Source organism: Enhydra lutris, unplaced genomic scaffold, assembly GCF_002288905.1.
Source record: "Enhydra lutris kenyoni isolate GAN:26980312 unplaced genomic scaffold, ASM228890v2 scaffoldscaffold15, whole genome shotgun sequence".
In the NCBI taxonomy this organism is placed as follows: domain Eukaryota; kingdom Metazoa; phylum Chordata; class Mammalia; order Carnivora; family Mustelidae; genus Enhydra; species Enhydra lutris.
Genome location: NW_019154099.1, coordinates 2,267,051 through 2,285,851, shown reverse-complemented (window position 1 = coordinate 2,285,851; position 18,801 = coordinate 2,267,051). Strand labels below are relative to the sequence as shown.

The window sequence follows — 18,801 nt, the reverse complement described above, 5'->3', positions numbered from 1 at the left end:
TCTAGTGTTTTTGCATTATCTAAAAGAAGTTGATTTAATGTATTTTATCAAAACTTGTCCAAGATCTCACTTGCATTTCCAGCTATATTTTTGCTGTCCCTAACTACTTATATTAGAAAATAAACATATACCAACAAATCATACATGTCTGTTAATGATTTAGAAAAGCCCTAATTCAAATTATTTTATACCATTCTGAAGTTAATGTGTAGTAGTCTGTAATCCAAGTTTAAAATATGTTCATATTATCTTAATGAATGAGCCAAAGGCAATTAAAAGCCAAATTTGCTTTTTCTGGCTTTTAAGATTTTATTTACTTGAGAAAGAGACAGAGAGAGAGCATGAGCAGGGAGGAGAGGGACAAGGAGACCTCCCGCTGAAAAGGAAGCTCAATGCAGGGCTCAATCCCAGGACCTTGAGATCATGACCAGAGCCAAAGGCAGACGCTTAACCGATTGAGCTACCCAGGCATCCCTTTTTTCTGGCTTTTAATATGTAAACTGATCAAAAGATTTTCATTGGTTTCACATATCTAACATTACAAATCCTTTGCAATATTTATATCATTGAAATAACATGGATAATGAGTAATTTTCAGTCTAAGGAAAATTGCACTAGTATGAAAATATGGATTTTTGCAATATACAGAATCAAGACATCTGTCTCTTCCGCCAGGAACAAATGTAGGTCTTTGTGTGTTTTATGCCCTATCTAGGTATTTCCCTACCATGAACTATTTAAGGTATGGGTTTATACCATACTAATATTCTTCATGACAACTTCATGATGACTTCATGATTTCATTTTTAAATTTCTCCTAGCTCAATGTAATTTTTTTTTATGTATTTAATCTCTACACCCAATGTGGGGCTCGAATTCACAATTGCGAGATCAAGAGTTGCATATTCTTCTGACTGAGACAGCCAGGCACCCCATCAATGAAATTTTTTAAGACTTTATTTTTTTGAATAGTTTAGATTTACAGAAGAATTGAGTAGTACAGAATTTCCACATATTCTCTCTCCCAGTTTCTCCCATTATTAACATCTTAAGAGTAGGATACATTTGTTACAATAAATGAATATTGATACTTTATTATTAAAATCCACAGTCTATTCATACGTCCTTAGTTTTTACCTAATACCTTTTCTCTCTTCCTGGATGCCATATTACATTTACTTGTTATGTCCCCTTGGACTCAGTTCCTCTTGGGTATGATAGTTTCTCTGACGTTCTCTTTTTTTGATGACCTTGACAGTCTGGAGGAATACTATTCAAGTATGTTGTAGGATGCCCCTCTACTGGAATTTGTCTGTCTTCCTTAAGATTAGACTGAGGTTATAGGTTTAGGAAGGTAATTTTCCCAAGAGGATTAGATAACTTCGGATTAAAGACACATCTATACTTCATCAAACTGTTGTCACGGACATGGCACAACCCATGTATCATTTTAGTACTGTGCCTATTCCATAAGACTAGAGGCAGAAAAGATAGTCTTGAGTAAAGAACAGGATAATTTTAAAAAATGTGGCTTAAAAAAAAATAACTAAGAGGTAGATAACATTATAAAGAGAGCAAACAGTAGTCATTTCAATTCGCTTTCCAAAGTAAGCATGTTCTTTACGAATTAAGATTCAGAAAGTCAGACAAAAATGCATAAATAATATCATTCAATTCTGTATCTTCAGAGGTAAATATGGGTTTTACGTAAATAAATTTACTCAAGTATATTTATGTTTTCAAAGCATATTGTCACATTTTCACCTACCAAACAAACAATAAACACTGCAGGATTCTCTTGCCTATGGGTCAAAAATAGTCTTAAATCCTTAGAAAATTAATAGTAGGCAATCATTCTCTCCTGAGCAGTGGTTCTCAAACTTTAGCATGTATTACAACACCTGAAAGTCTTGTTCACAGCTTCCTGGGTGCTATCCCCAGCGGTTTCTGATTCAGTGGGTCTGGGGCGGGCCTAAGAATATGCATTTCTAACAAGTTTTTGAGGCGGCTGGTCTGAGGACCCTATGAAAACTACTGCTTAAGAGTCAACAAGGAAACTACATTTTTAAGTGCCCATGGTGATTCAGGTATTTTACATATATTATCTTATTTAACTAGTTACAGAATCTTACCAAGCAAGTATGAGTATCCCTTTTATAAATGGTGAACTTGAACTCAGGGATGCTAAAGAACTCAGCTGAGGAGGTAATGGGATTAGAGGGCAAAATCACAATTCAGATTTCTGATTCTAATGCCCATGGTTTTCTAGTACAACATACTTCTCCTTGTTGACAAAGGAGTGAAACATACATGTCCTTGGCTCACTAGCAAAGGAGACTCTACCAGAGTGTGTACAGTGATTAGTTCAGGTCAGTAGGGTATAGAAGAAATCTTTACTGAAGACTTGGCAGAGGCTCAGGGTCATGGAGAGGACGCACTTTCTCTGAACTTCTGAAATAATCAAGGATGAAGTGAATTTAATGTATAATTAACAAAACAGGAAGAATATGTATTTAATATAGTACTAATTAGTTACTATTTTATTATTCCTTACAGAAAAACATACATTTAAATAAAAGTTCTTAAAAGAATAATCTCATTTACAATTACGTTTAAAGCATCATACTATTCTAAATGTCTGCCAGTGTATACTACATTGCCAATCAACCACTACTTACTCTGGTATTGAACTAACACAGCATGACGGTCTTCAACAAAACGCTCTGACAGTTACCAAAACATTCACCTCCTTTCACAAAGCAAATTAAAAGCAATTACATACAAAGTAAGCAATTTAAAGTTTATGAAAAGTGGTACACTTTACTGTAAATAAATCACCAAAAAAGTTGCCAATATTTTCTATCTCTTTGTTATACTCTATATAAAAAAGAACACTCAGACACAAATTAGACTGCAGACTTAAAATAGTTAATGAGGTCTAAATTTCAGAATGAGAAAAACCCACGCAACTCTACATCTCTATTATAAAAACAAATATTTTATGTAAGAAAGATTCCCTTTTAAATATCTATATACATATTTCCACTTAATACTGTTAATCAAACCCATAGTTATATTTATTTAAATAAGAATTAAATAAACTGCCCCAAATGCTGATTTCATCTCACAAAACAGAAGTATTTCAAATCACAACTTCCAGATGGTATCTTGAATACACTGGTTCCTTGAACAACATTAACAAGCATATTTTTAAGAATATATTTTCATCTACAGGTCAGGTAAAGCTTTATTAAATGGTAAACACTCCTAAAAGTGCAGAAACACAAGTTTCAAAAACAAATACATTCAGAAGATCTGCTGTTCAAATAATATTTTTTCAAAACCAGGTGGAGGAGTATGATAAAATTCACTGAACTGGCAATCCAAAATTGCACTGTCATCAACTAAAGACAGAAAAAGAAAGAAAGAAATTAGAAGCTAACACCTTAATTCACAAGAATACATAATTATAAAAGACTGTTATCATAATTCCATAATATTAACAGGCAAAAAGAATAAATACACCTGCTGCCCAGGTTATAAAACATCATCTTATTGGGTAAAAAGATACACAATAAAAAATTAAATTAAAAACACTGAAAGGATATACATCAAAATATTACTAATAGATAGTGTAAATGTGAGTACTTTTAATTTTTTCCTTATTTGCCTACCTCTCTTTTCTCAATTTTACATATTAAGATGTGTTACTTTTTAAAAATTGTTTTGAAAAATTACAGATTCAGATAAGGTTGCAAAAATAACAGCATTCTCTGTACTCTTCATGCACCTTCCCCTAGTGGTAACATCTTACATTAACCATAGCACTATATCAAAACTGGAAAACTGACAATGATAAAGTACAGTTTAATGAGACTGTAGGCCTTATTTAGCTTCTACATCTTTTTACCAGCATTTATCAAAGAGAAATAAATGCATATAACCAAAGACCTGTACATAATGTTCACAGCAGCTTTATTTGTAATGGCCCCAAATTGGAAACAACTTAAACATCCATTAACAGGCAAAAGGAAAAACATATTATGATAAAAGCAGACAATAAACCACACATACGACTTGGCAATAAAAATGAATGAATTATTGACACATTCTACAACATGATCAACCTTAAAATAATTATGCTGAGACATGCCACACAGAAAAAGAATTCAAATTTTATGATTCAGAGTATCTGTAGTGACAGAAAGCAGATCAGTGGTTGGTTGGGGCTGGGGCGGAGAAAGTGAGTAGGAAGGATTATAAGGGAACAGGAGGAAATTTTAGGGGTAATGAATATATCCATTATGTTGACTCTGGTAATGACATGAGTATTCATAGCTACTTGTTAAACTGCACACATATATTAAATGCACATCACCAAATATTTTATATTTCATAATAAATGCAGAAAAAAGTTAAGTACTGGATTTGACATTTATGAAAGCAGTAGAGATTTTAACAAGGGTGGTTTCAGTGAAGTGGTGGTAAATGCAGTGAGACGCGGCTGAAGAAAAACTGAACGATACAGTAAGTGGTACTATTAGTACTGCAGCTGGATAAAGAAGGGCAAACATAGGGCTACTGAGGCTAGGAGTTTAGTTGGGATAAGGATGATTCAGAACATTTATAGGCATTGAAGAGAGATGTTCCTTATGTGACATATAAGTGAAATAAGTGGCAAAGTGAAGTCCCAGAGTTCGGGAATTTGAAATCTAGACTGTAGTGTTTTTTTTTTTTAACATGAAGGATACCACTTCGTCTAAGACGGGACAGAAAGAAGGCAGGATTGGATTTGATTGCGAAAAACTTCAGGAGGGCTGGGGTGAGAAGATGGAGTTCACTATTAACAGCCTGTTTCTTTATAGAGTAGAAGGTAAGGTCATCTGTGGAGGATGAGGAGAGAATTCAAGAAGTATGGTGAAGGTCTGGAATGTGCAGAAATGTAAAAGAATTGCCACAAATGTTGAGAGCTTAGGTTGTAATAAGGCCTAACTTTGTGATGACACTTTTCTTCAGTGTGATATGGCTTTTTCTCTCCATAGTATGAGTCTAAGAACTGACAAAATGAATAACTGGATGGATCTAGGATTAGGGATGGGATGGAAGATAAAAGGTAAAGGAATTAAAGTTTATTTTTATGTATGTATGTATATATGTATGTATTTATTTATTAATAATCTCTATACCCAACACGGGGCTTGAACTCACTACCCCTAAGTAAAGACTTGGATGTCCTATTGACGAAGCCAGCCAGGCATCCCTTAACTTTAATTTTTATCTCTGATATTATTAGACCATTAAAATACTTGGCTTAATTTAACTGATTTATCAATGTCAATTTATGAAATATACTTTGTATAATTTACTGTCTATAACTTTACTACATTAAAAATTATGCTAAATCAAAGAAACAATCTGGAATAAAATTGTATTTCCTATACTCATTTGTATAATTTGATATTTATCTCATTTCTCAGACTAAATTATTTAGAATATTAAGCTAATTTCCATTTAAGTAGATAAAGAAATTATTTTACCCAATATGGCAAAGAAACTAACCAAAATCAAACTTAAAAATGCACTTTTATATGCAAAGATAGTGGAAAACCACTGAAAAATAATTTTTGGGAGAAAAGACTAATGAAAACAACTAAAAAGTAAAGCATAAGCTTTAGTTATTATCATATTATTATTTTTATTTATTATGTGTATAGTTTTCTGACATCGTAGCCTATCGCACTAACACTGCTACCTTTCTAGTAAATTACTATAAAAATTAATCATTAGTTCTTATAATGGCTTAAATCTAAGAACTTAAAGTAATTAAATGAGAAAATATTTTTAAATTACTAAAACCATAGGCAGAAAAACACGGCTGTTGATTTAAACTTGGTAACATAAAAAATAAAGCAGAATAGAGCGATAAAGACACTGCACTTATTTTTTTTTTAATAAAGAGACACCTTATTTTTTAGAGATACATATAAAATACTTATGAATAAAATGATATAACATCTGCCATTTGCTTCAAAACAATCCCAGAAGGAAAGGTGAAAAACAGAGGAGTAGTAGCATTAGGGGATAGATGAGACCTGACAGGCTCCAAGCTGATACCTGTTTGAAGCTTGGTGATGGGTACATGAGGGTTCATTATACCATTCTCTTTACTTCTATACATGTCTGAATTTTTCTATAATAAAAATTACCATAATTAAATGGTATAGAGTCATCTCTTAAGTAACCCAATTCTTGGGAGGACGCACTTGTACAGAAATTATAGTACATACATATACATAACCACCAGAAGTAAAACTATCAATACGAAACTGTTCTAATTACAATTTCTCTCAGAAGAGTTTTAAAACTTAGGTAACTTTATAGAGATAACTAATGATCAGTCTATATAAAATTCCCATCCCTGGCTCCAAAATATTCTTTACAATTACTTTTCCTGGTCACCTAAATCTCCCTAATAACTGGAAGAAAGAGCTCTGTAAACTCAGTGAAGCTCTTTGGAACTTTCTAGAATATAAGACTACATGATTAGAAAAGGGAGTATGGTTATTGCATATTTAAGTATAATCACTGTATTTGGAAAAAAATGTTTAATACATGGGGAATAAAAAACTTATTCCTGTAAAGTGGGATTCTAATATCCTACTGAGTACATTTCATATAAAAGAGGTCCTTATTAACTTGTCCAGATTTTTGAATGATAGAAAGTTAATGAAAATGTCAAGAAAAAAGTTAACAATCCAATAATAATAATATTTAGAAATATTTTAGCTTACCATAAACAACTGGATACACTGTCCCTCGTATACCTGATGCTGGACAATGCATATTTTTTCCATTCAAATATACATTTAATTCTACATGGTCATACGTAATACCCTAGGAAGGAAAGAAAATATTAAAAAATAAAATTATAAATGTTCCATAAAAATCTTAAATAGAAAGCACCCACTGAAAAGCATGGAAAAAACTTCATAATTATAATTGTGTCACAACAGCTTTCATTAAGGGTTTACAATTTGATGGAGTTCTGCTTGAACTGAGATTAAAAAAAAAAAAATTACTGGTGATTATGTGGGGGAAAGTCAGGTAAAGTTCCAAGAGTTCACATCAGAGTAAAACAAATGAGAACAGTCTGATGCCTAGCATTATATTCAGATAATATGAATTTTATTTTGTGAACATTAAGATAATATAAGTACTGCCTGTCATGTACAGAGAGACCTTTTTTTTTTTTTTTTAAACTTATTTGAGAGAGAGAGAGAGAGCAAGTGCACTGGAGGGAGGAGGAGAGGGAGAGAGAGAAGCAGACTCCCCACTGAACGCAGAGCCCGGTGCAGGGCTTGAGGCGTGGCTCGATCTCACAACCCTGAGATCATGACCTGAGCCGAAACCAAGAGTCAGACGCTTAGCTTAACCGACTGAACCACCTGGGCATCCCCAGAGAGACCTCTGAAAATCATACAGAAATCACTGCTCTCTACAGAATTTGATCTTAAGGGGAAAAACAATGAGGTTTTCAGCATTGGAGCTTAATACCTGTCACTGTTATCAAGTTGTGAAGAAGTGTCTTCATAGAACTTATTTCTGAAAAGAAATACATTTCCATCTCTTTACCTTGCTTTCAAATTCATCAAATGTATTACACCAAGGTAAAGCTAGTGTTTACAATAGAATATAATTGTTAGCTAGTATCAAGTTGAACAACAGAAAATAGCTCAAAAGAGTAAAAAAAAAAAAAAAAGAATAAAAATAGATAAGTCTGGGGACGCCTGGGTGGCTCAGTTGGTTGAGCAGCTGCCTTCGGCTCAGGTCATGATCCCAGCGTCCTGGGATCGAGTCCCACATCGGGCTCTTGCTCTGCAGGGAGCCTGCTTCTCCCTCTGCCTCTGCCTGCCACTCTGTCTGCCTGTGCTTGCTCTCTCTCCCTCTCTCTCTCTGACAAATAAATAAATAAAATCTTTAAAAAAAAAAATAGATAAGTCTGTATATCTGAAAGTTATTAAAGGTGCAAAAGTCAAAACTAATAATAAAGTTATTATTATTAAAATGCTGGAAAATACTTTGAAAGCCTATATTATGTACCAAGCACTATTCTAAGTACTTCATATTTAGTCCTCACAACAAGATGGGTATTATTATTATTACTATTATCTCCATTTTACAGATGAGGTAGCTAAAGCACAAAAAGATTAAAATAATTTATGTAAGGTTACAGAACTAGGAAGCAGCAGAGCTGGGATTTAAACCCATGCAGTACGGCTTCAGAATACTACTCTATTTGCCATGCCATACTACCTCTCTTTAAAACTTTATATAATAGTTACTAACTACTGGCAGAAAGTCTTAATTTGAAGAATTAAGAATAGACAGCAGAGATCTTTCAATAGCGAAATCATCACAAACCAAGAACACCACTCCAAGGATTTCTGACTGTGGATATATTGTATCAACTTTAAAAACTTTTTAGAGGTAGATTAGGACATCTGGGTAGCTCAGTTGGTTAAACATCTGCCTTTGGCTCAGGTCATGATCCCAGGGTCCTGGGATTGAGTCCTGCATCCGGTTCCCTGCTCAGCAAGGAGCCTGCTTCTCTCTCTGCCTGCCTGTACTGCTTGTACTTGTACTCCGGTGCTTTCTCCCTCTCTGGTAAATAAATAAAATCTCTGAAAAAAAAGAAAAAGAAAATTTTAGAGGTAGAAAAAGATCTTACAGATGATCTAGTCTTAACTCCTTCACTTTCTCCTTAAAACAACAAAGGCACCCAGGCCCAGAAGAGTCAGTGTGTTAAGTGCTATAAAAGATTCTCCTGGGGCTCCTGGGTGGCTCAGGTGGTTAAGTCTCTTGCTTTCAGCTCAGGTCATGATCTCATGGGTCCTAGGATCAAGCTCTGCACTCTGGCAGGGAGTCTGGCTCTCTCTCTAAAACAAATAAATAAATCTTTTTAAAAACTCTCCTCAAATCTCAGTAAAGCCAGCGTTAAAGAATAAATTTTTTTTAAGTTTTTTTTTTTTTTAAGATTTTTATTTATTTGTCAGAGAGAGTGAGCACAGGCAGACAGAGTGGCAGGCAGAGGCAGAGGGAGAAGCAGGCTCCCTGCTGAGCAAGGAGCCCGATGTGGGACTCAATCCCAGGACGCTGAGATCATGACCTGAGCCGAAGGCAGTCGCTTAACCAACTGAGCCACCCAGGCGTCCCTAAAGAATAATTTTTTAATAGTTAAGAAATATTGAGAGAGACATTGTTTCATTTCAGTTTATGTATTTAAATATAATAAAACTAACTGATGGCTGGAATTAGTTTTTGTAATGAAGAGGCTTTTTTTCATTTAAAAAAACAAAAACAAAATCACACAAAAACCATGTGTCCTCTCTCTATAGGAACCACCTTACGGGGTGTCTAGCACAGAGCCGAGGTTTGTTATCTGGTCACCCTTCACCACCTAGTGGCAGCATAACCTACTGCAAGCAAGCAGGTATTAAAAGCCCAATTTGCAGCACCACGGCAAAATCACAGCACTAAAGAAAGAAGTGAGAAAGGATGTAAGAACCCCCAATTCCTACTAGCAAAGTTTAGTTCAAGTATTTCTAACATAATCTGTCCTTTTATATGATCCAGAAACGGTTTCATTCTGCCACAATGATACCAAAATATCTGACACGTTCAAGGCATTTATCAATAATTGCTTGCATGTTCAGTGAAGAGAATCTGTAATTAAGCTGCCTGTATTATACTCCAGGATCCCTCCATAAAAGAAGTTACTTAACTTCTCCTAATCTATGAAATGGTAATAATAATACTATCTATTTTATAGGGTCATTATAGGGATTAAACCAACTAATCCCTGCCAGGCATTTAAAACAGTGCCTGGCCCATAATAAATGTGAGAGAAGTGTTTGCTATGATGATGACGATGATGACGACGATGATGATGATGATGGTGTAGAATGTTAATAAAACTTCTCTGAAATTAAACTGAAAAATGCAATTTTAGACTATAATTTCCACTTCTCAAGACTATGTATAAAAGGAAAAAATAAGCATAACCCAGGTATGCCTTCCTAGTGCTACAGTAGGCCCTGTGGGTACTATAGGATTACTGCATGAATATAATAATTTGGTCAGATGTTGAAAGCTTATTTTTCTTGATTTCTCCTCAGGGAACGGTGTATGACTGAAATTCTGCACATATGAGAATGTTTTTCCTGTCTTAAATCCATTCTACTTTTCCTATGCCACTGTCAGCAATTTGGTGAAATTTGTTCTCAAGTGTTTGAACTAGGAATATAAAGGTAATAAGGTAGGGTAATCTTTTATTTTTCTTGACTCTGGATATATTTCATCCTTTTAAAAGTCCTCCTTTTATCAGAATGGATATGAAAACCCAAGTTTAATTTAATAAAACTGATCATTCTTAAATCTCTCAATTTGTGGTATCAGTTATCTCAATAAATGAGATAGGAAGACAAGAATAACACACATTAGAAGTTCAACAACAAAGAAAAACATTTGTTACTGATTATCCTTATGTCTGAATTTTATCTTCATGTAAACAGGCTGAGAGCATCGACTTGACTTCAAGACTCTCCTTCAAGAAATATCCATTTGAGGGCGCCTGGGTGGCTCAGTGGGTTAAGCCGCTGCCTTCAGCTCAGGTCATGATCTCAGGGTCCTGGGATCGAGTCCCGCATCGGGCTCTCGGCCTGCTTCCCTCTCTCTCTCTCTCTCTCTGCCTGCCTCTCTGTCTACTTGTGATCTCTCTCTGTCAAATAAACAAATAAAATCTTTAAAAAAAAAAAAAAAAAAGAAATATCCATTTGAATAAAGGTGTTCCATATTATGGACATCTGGCAATGATCTACAAATACAAAGCCAACTATTCAAAAAGAACAGGGAAAAGCAGATTTTAAAAATGGTTTATACCATTTGTCTCCTAAAACAACTTTTTTTTCTTTTCCCCTAAAACTCAACAATTTACCTATTTAAAAACTAGGGGAGCATGGATGGCTTAGTTGGTTAAGTGTCTGACTCTTGGTTTTGGCTCAGGTCATGATCTCAGTGTCGTGACATCAAGCCCCACATCGGACTCCATGCTGGGTGTGGAGCCTGCTTAAGATTCTCTCTCTCCCCGTCTCTAAACAAAACAAAACAAAACTAAACTAAATGTTCTTCATAGTTTTTAATTTGCAGAAAAGAAAAGAAAGATCACGGGCATCTGGGTGCCTTGGCTGGTTAAGCATCTGACTTGATTTTTTTGCTCAGGTTATGATCTCAGGGTCATGGACTGAACCACCCATCTGACACTGTGCTCAGCAGGGAGTCTGCTTGAGGGTCTCTCTCTCTCTCTCACCCTCCCTCTAAATAGATAAATAAACCACCACTCTCTTCCTAAAATAAATAAATCTTTAAGAAAAATCAAAAATCTTGGGGTGCCTGGGTGGCTCAGTGGGTTAAGCCTCTGTCTTCGGCTTGGGTCATGATCCCAGGGTCCTGGGATCGGGCCCCACATCGGGCTCTCTGCTCCACGGGGAGCCTGCTTCCTCCTCTCTCTCTGCCTGCTGCTCTCCCTACTTGTGATCTCTGTCTGTCAAGTAAATAAATAAAATCTTAAAAAAAAAAAAAAAAAAAGAATGACCTCACTTGGTCCCACAAAAAAAAAAAAAAAAAAAAAATTTGAAGGTCTGTGGCAACCATGTGTTGAACAAGTCTATTGGTGCCATTTTTCCAACAGTGTTTGCTCACATCAAGTCTCTGGGTCACATTTTGGTAGTTCTTGCAATACTTCAAAGTTCTTCATTATTTTGTTAAGATGACCTGTGTTCAGTGATCTTTCATGTTACTAGTGCAACTACTTTGGTGTGCCACAAACCATGCCCATATAAGATCATTCAATAAATGTGTGGGTTTTAACTGATCCACTGACTAGGTGTTCCCATCTCTCCCTGGCTCCTCTGGCCTTTTTATTCCCTTAGACACAATATTGAAATTGGGCCAATTAATAACCCTACAACGGCCTCTAAGTGTTCAAGGGAAAGGAAATCACATGTCTCTCCCTTTAAAACAAAAGTCCAAAATGATTAAGCTCAGTGAGGAAAGCATGTAGAAAGCCAAGACAGGCCAAAAGCTAGGCCTCTTGCACCAGACAATTAACTGAGTTGTGAATACAAAGGAAAACTTCTTGGAGAAAATTAAAGTGTTACTCCAGTGAATACACAAATAAGAAAGCAAAACAGACTTACTGTTGATACAGAGAAATTTTGATGGTCTGCTTAAAAGATCAAATCAGCCATAATATTCCCTTAACCCAAAGCCTAATCCAGAACAAGGCCCTAACTCTCTTCAATTTCTATGAAGGCTAAGAGAGGTGAGGAAGCTGCAGAAAAAAAACAAAACAAAACAAAACAAAACTGGAAGCTAGCAGAAGCTGGTTCACGAGGTTTAAGGAAAGAGGCCATTCCCGTAACACAAAAGCCACAAGGTGAAGCAGCAAGTTATCCAGATCTAATCAAGTGAAGGTGGCTATGCTGAAAAACAGATGTTCAGTGTGGACAAAAATAGCCCTATCCTGGAAAAAGATGCCATCTAGGATTTTCAGAGCTAGATTCTAGAAGTCAATGCCTGGCTTCAAAGCTTCAAAGGACAGGCTGACTCTCATTAGGGGATATGTAGCTGGTGACTTTTAAGTTGAAGCCAATGCTCATTGACCATTCCAAAAATCCTAGGGCCCTTAAGAATGATGTTAAATCTACTTTGTGAGCTCTATAAATGGAACAATAAAACCTGGACAACAGCACATCTGTTTACAACATGGTTTACTGAGTATTTTAAGCCCACAGTTGAGACCTACTGCTCCAGAAAAAGGACTTTTTTCAAAATATGACTGTTCACTGACAATGCATCTAACTGTTCACCCAAAAGCTCTGATAGAGATATACGAGATTAATGCTGTTTTCATGCCTGCTAACACAGCATCCATTCTGTAGCCCAGGGATCAGGAGTAATTTCAACTTTCAAGTCTTAATTACTTAATTACTTAAGTTTCATAAGGCTCTAGCTGCCATACACAGTGCTTCTTCTGAAGGATCTCAGCAAAGTAAACTGAAAATCTTCTGAAAAGGATTCACCATCTAGATGCCCTTAAGAACATTCATGATTCAGGGCACCTGAGTGGCTCAAGTCAGTTAAACATCCAACTCTTGGTCTCAGCTCAAGTCTTGATTTGCGGGGTTATGAGTTCAAGACCCGTGTTGGGTTCCATGCTGGGCATGGACCCTACTTAAGAAAAAAAAGGAATATTTATGATTCATGGGAAGAAGTCAAGATTTCAACATTAACAGGAGTCTCAAAAAAGTTGATTCAATCCTCATGAATGACTTTGAGGGTTTCAAGACCTCAGTAGAGGCATGAACTGCAGAGGTGGTGGAAACAGCAAGAGAACTAGAATTAGAAATGGAGCCTGAAGATGTGACTGAATTGCTGCAATCTCATGAGAAAACTTTAGTGGATGAAGAGGTGCTTCTTGTGAATGAGCAAAGAAAGTGGTTTCTTGGGATGGAATCTACTCCTGGTGAAGATGCTGTGAAGACTGTTGAAATGACAGCAAAGGATTTAAAATATTATATAAACTTAGTTGATGAGGGAGCAGCAGGGTTTGACAGAACTGACTCTAATTTTGAAAGAAGTTCTACTTCGGGCAAAATGCTATCAAAGAGCATCATATGCCATAGAGAAATTATTAATGAAAAGAAGGGTCAATCTTTGCAGCAAAATGCACTGTTGTCTTCTTTTAAGAAATTGTGAGGGCCACCTTAACCTTCAGCAACCACCATCCTGCTCAGTCAGGAGACATCAACATTCAGGCAAGACCCTCCATCAACAAGATTATGACGCACTAAAAGTTCAGATGATGGTCAGCATTTTTTAGCAATAGAATATTTTAAAATTAAGGTACATCCATTTTTTTAAACATAATGCTATGTACACTTGAAAGACTACAATGCAGTGTAAACATATACACTCACTGGGAAACCAAAAACCTCATTTGACTTGCTTTACTGCAATATCTGCTTTATTGCAGTGGTCTAGAAACAAACAACAGTATGTCCGAAGTATACCTGCAATAAATGTCAAAATTTTCTCTAAGAGATATTTAGCTGCAAAAATACCTAATAGTTTCTAATATGAATGTCAGCAAAGTTTCAAAATTATGGGCCAAGATTTCTCTGATGTGAGAGAAGCAAGAAATGCTGATAAGCAGCCAAACTGCCAAAATTCTCCTGAATGGAAATAAGGGCTTATACCGATTTTCCTGGCCAGCAACAGCTCTAGAAAGGAGAGTAGTTAGGTAAGGTAGCAGAATCTACACCAAGTGCTCTCTTTGGAATATGTACCACCTCATTAGATCCAATCCCAGTGCCTTAGAATTCAAACCACAAACTCCCAGGCAAAACTATATACACTAAAAGCAGTTTAACTTTAATAATTTACAGTGGAAAACAACTCCACAGTAAACTTACCACCACATCTCCCTCCTGTGGAAGACTGTTTGCTGGCAGCCTATTTTTCTCCTCGTTGTTGTGGTATAAGGCTCCATCATTCCTCATCACCAGACTATGCACATCTCGGCCAAGAGGAATCTGATTCAAGTTAACTTTCTGGGTTGCAACGCCAATACCCCATATTCCTAAAAAAATAATAGTTTAAATGCCCCCAAAATCTGAAGAATACAAATATGAAAGAAGGGATTGTTTTTAAGAGTGTAAGTTGTTTTTAAAAGAAATCGTGTACTTAATCACTAAACTATTTTTTATTAATTTTTTTAAAAACAAATCTTTTAAAAGTAGTTTGCGAACTACCCTATGTTCTCTACAGATGCAGTACAATGAGATAAGAGTGGGTTCTGAAGCTGCATAGCCTAGGTTAAACTCTGGCTTAACTAGGTGATCTGGGGCAAGGTATTTAACCTGTCTCTGTTTCCTCACCTGTGAACGTGAGGTTCTAACAGTACTTACTTCAAAGGGTTATTAAAAGACATAGTAAGGTCACTAATACTTGGAAAAGCGTAAGTATTCCCCCCAAAATTGGTTAAGCAGAGCATTTTTAAAAAAGATGTTAGCGATTATCGTTACTATTCTCTAAAAGACATTTTGAAAAAGCACATAATTAAATGGCCTATGGTTCTAGTCAAGCACTACCTCAGAGAAGTGGGAAATTAGTCTTTAGTTTTTGCATCTATAATGTGTGACAAATAACATAGATCTGGTCAATACCACAAAGAGGAGAAAATTAATGATGACGTATAAAATTATTTTCTTAAGGAAAAGTGAATTGGGGGAAATCAGAGGGGGACACAAACCACGAGAGACTGTGGACTCTGAGAAACAAACTGAGGGTTTTGAAGGGGAGGCAGGGGAGGGATTAGGTGAGCTTGGTGGTGGGTACTAAGGAAGGCACGTATTGCATGGAGCACTGAGTGTGGTGCATAAACAATGAATCTTGGAACACTGAAAAAATAAAATTAAATTAAAAAAAAAAAAAATTTTCTTACCCATGCCTTAAATCAGTGAGTTTTTAACAGCTGAGCCACTCAGGACCCCCCAATCAGTGAGTTTTTAAAACCTTTTGGTCTAAGCTGATTTTAAGCAGACAGCTCTCCTCTTAACCTGCCAAACAGAATACCTAGAGCTCTGGATTTTGTTTCAAACTGTTTCCTTCTCAGTTTTTATCAAAATCAGTAAGGAGAAAATCTATAAATGGAAGGTTTGGAGATCATGTTGCCAATCAATTTTTCTGAATTAGGCAAAACTATCAGAAAGTTGCATTCTGGATATCACTGTCTGGGCTTCCTAAATAATCTTACAACATAATTTATCCTCCAGAGTGGGACAATTTTAAGAGTGACAGAAGGGGATAGTACTAATTTCATGAAACAACAGTTCTAGACAGGGTTACAGAGTCTCCTTACTCCTAAAGAACTGTGCATGCTGTGATACACTTTGGCATAACTGCCTCAAGCTTTCACTGAGAGATCAACTTACAAATTCCAACAATATATTTATTTGAGAGACGTCACCGAGAATGCCATCCTTTACAGAAAATCCACATAAAAATTTGTCCTGGATTTAAGGATCAAGAAAGTATTTGCTTCTCTTGAGAAAAGGTAGGCTGTACTTGAGAAGATTTTAGCTACCAGAGACATTTTGCAGCTAACTTATAAAAGAATGAAATGGAAGACAGTTTCATATCTATTCCATATACTTAAGAAAATCAGTATTTTAAATTAATTTAGAAAACAAGCCCCAGAAGGATGTTTTATATCAATCAAGCTTGTTGACTAAGAGTATGATTTACTTCCCTTTAGTTTTCCTATTCTACACCTATACTTAAATTATTCATGCTCTATTTCACTAGAAATTTTTTTTATAACAAAGCTTTAAAAATACATTTCCCCACATTCAATCCAGCTACAAGTTAACTAATTGCTATTCTAACACTCAAGCAGAACTGTTGTAGGATTCAAAAAAACTCTGTAAATTTTTTAACGAGAAATACAGACATCAGAATTCTAAATGTGCTAACTGCTTCAGAAGACAACGAATTTGGGTATTTTAACAAGAGTTATGAGAAAACATCCAGAATAAGACTGGTTTTATCCCAAGATAAAATAGCAAGAATCTACACCTTTAATGCTTGGCCAAATGAAATGGAGCATCTAACAGCCCTTCATAACGCTAGTGTCTTACACTGATCGTGTTAAACGCACTCATAAGTATAACCAATGTGAAGGAGGAAAGGCAGTTCTTGCAACCCCATTTTATAGATAGCAAAATTGAACCTAAAATAACTCAATAACTAAATTAACTACTTTAGCCAGGATCACACATGGGGAAAAAAGTTCTTCCAAATAAGTTTGGTGCTTTTCTATTGCCTCGTTAATCTTTTTCACACACGAAAAATTGCTCTTAATATTTAATTAGTACTTTTAATAGTAAAGGACCATTATACCAACCTGTGGACTGGATTTTGAATTCAAAGTAGCTTTTGTTTTGATGTAAAGGGGCACTGGCTAAACAGCCTCCCGTTCCACATATTCTTCTTCCATTTTTTACAATGACAACATCTGTTCCTAAACAAAAAATGCAGAGACCGTGTAAAGTTTTTTATTTTCTTATCCAACAATCAAGGTCAATTTGTTTCACTTAGTCAAAAAATAGCGATGCTGTATTTACTTTGAAATACAGAAATGCTGATAAAAACAATTTTTAGTTCACTATTTTTTCCCCTGAGAATGTTTATATTTGATATTCATTTGTGGCTAGAAATCTTGTTTAGAAACGCAATTTAGTAGTAATTCTGTAGGAGGAGCACCACAGGCGCTCCCCTCGCCTGGGGACAGCTGACGAGTCTCGGGAGGCGGCTGCTCCGAGATTCCGGTGAAAATGGGTGGGTAGGTGCACACAACCAGCTCCCGATGACAGGAGCGGACAGGGCTGCGTAGCCTTGAACACAGAACAGGGCCGAGGTGCACCCGGCCGGCGTCTGAGAGAGATCCGCGAGACAAAACGGGGTCGAGGGCAGCACCTCAGAGCGAGGAGCGGGGGGCGGCGCCCGGAGGGGCAGGGCCGCGCGTGGTTCCTCCGACCTCGCACTGCCCGCGACCCGCCGCGCCACACCCGGCGGGGGCCGTTGGGTCTGGGGAAGGGAGGGCGCTTACCCATGTGCTGCGTGTCCAGCTGCACCGCCGGCATCTCCTTCAGAGGGATGTGTCCCGTCCCGCCGTCCCTGCAGCACCGCAGGCAGCAGAATACCGACGCCGCCATGGCGCCAAGACCCCCGACTCCGCCGCCGCTCGCAACCCGCCGCCTCTAGACCGCGGCGACTCCGTCCCCACGCCTCCGCTCTGCCTCCCGCCCCCGCCCGAGCGCCAGAATCTGTGTGGAGCGCGCAGACCGATACAGCGACGCCCCACGCCGGGAGGGCGCAATGCAGGCAGAGGCGTATCCGACCCCGGATGGAAGATGTAGAGGCTGAGGCGGGGAGGGGCGGGGCCCAGGAGGGCGGGGCTAGAGGCGGAGCGGGGAGGAGGGCGTGACGTGCGGGCGGGTCGAGGACCTCGTTCTCTGGTGCGCGGGTCCTTTTTCTCTCGGCGAGTGTTCACGACCGAGTTCTCACGTTGAGCAGTTCGTAGGGAGTCGGCACTCTTCGGACACTGAGTAGTCGTAGAATGCTGAGTTTGAAAAACTGTTCCCCCCAACCTTGACATTACCTTTAGGGATGAATTGACAGAAGCAAGTCATGCTGGGGGAGTGAGAGCTGGTAAAGGACCCTGAGGTTTTCCACAACGCCCACCACCGTGCGCCCAAGGCTGAGAGAACTTTGCCTCCACCAAAAGCCTCTGTCCGCCACCGTGGCTGGTTTCTGAAGAATTTCCTCAAATTCTAAATAGACGCACAGGCCCCGAGAGCAATGGCTGTTAGTGATTTCACCGTGAATGCGCACCTGAGGTTCTAAGTCGGCCCTGGTACATCTTAGGTGCACGGATGCGCGTTCCGTGGCCCTCGGAGCCGCGCAGTTGAGGAAGCCCAGGAGGGGGGGATACTAGTGTGGCGGGGCGGGAGGGCGATGCTCGACCCGCCTCTGCCAAGCTAACCGTCCCGGTGGACTGGGGGTTTCGAGGAGTGTGGAGGGAACTCCGGAGGCAACGAGGAGGTCGTCCGGCCTCCCGAGGGAAGCCCTCATTTCCTACCGCCTGCTCCTCTTTGCTTCCAAGTAGGAGGCCCACAGTGT

The 18,801-nt window shown here is 37.8% G+C and overlaps 1 protein-coding gene across 3 annotated transcripts; it reads right to left on the bottom strand.

The window, feature by feature from the left end:
* Positions 1-944: 944 nt before the first annotated feature.
* Positions 945-17,900, bottom strand: LOC111147001 (SPRY domain containing 7). 3 transcript variants are annotated; one of them, XR_002640579.1, is made up of 6 exons: positions 17,729-17,900; positions 17,024-17,140; positions 14,532-14,698; positions 6,792-6,894; positions 2,679-3,404; positions 972-2,451 (listed from the first exon to the last, which is right to left on the bottom strand). XR_002640579.1 is itself a non-coding variant. In XM_022502833.1 (5 exons), exons 1-5 carry the CDS (start codon positions 17,832-17,834, stop codon positions 3,307-3,309), a joined length of 591 nt encoding a protein of 196 aa, XP_022358541.1. In that variant the 5' UTR covers positions 17,835-17,900; the 3' UTR covers positions 945-3,306. The 3 variants fall into 3 exon arrangements, 2 of the variants coding, with proteins under 2 accessions (XP_022358541.1, XP_022358542.1); XM_022502833.1 differs by having other exon boundaries at positions 945-3,404; XM_022502834.1 differs by lacking the exon at positions 17,024-17,140 and having other exon boundaries at positions 972-3,404.
* Positions 17,901-18,801: the final 901 nt, after the last annotated feature.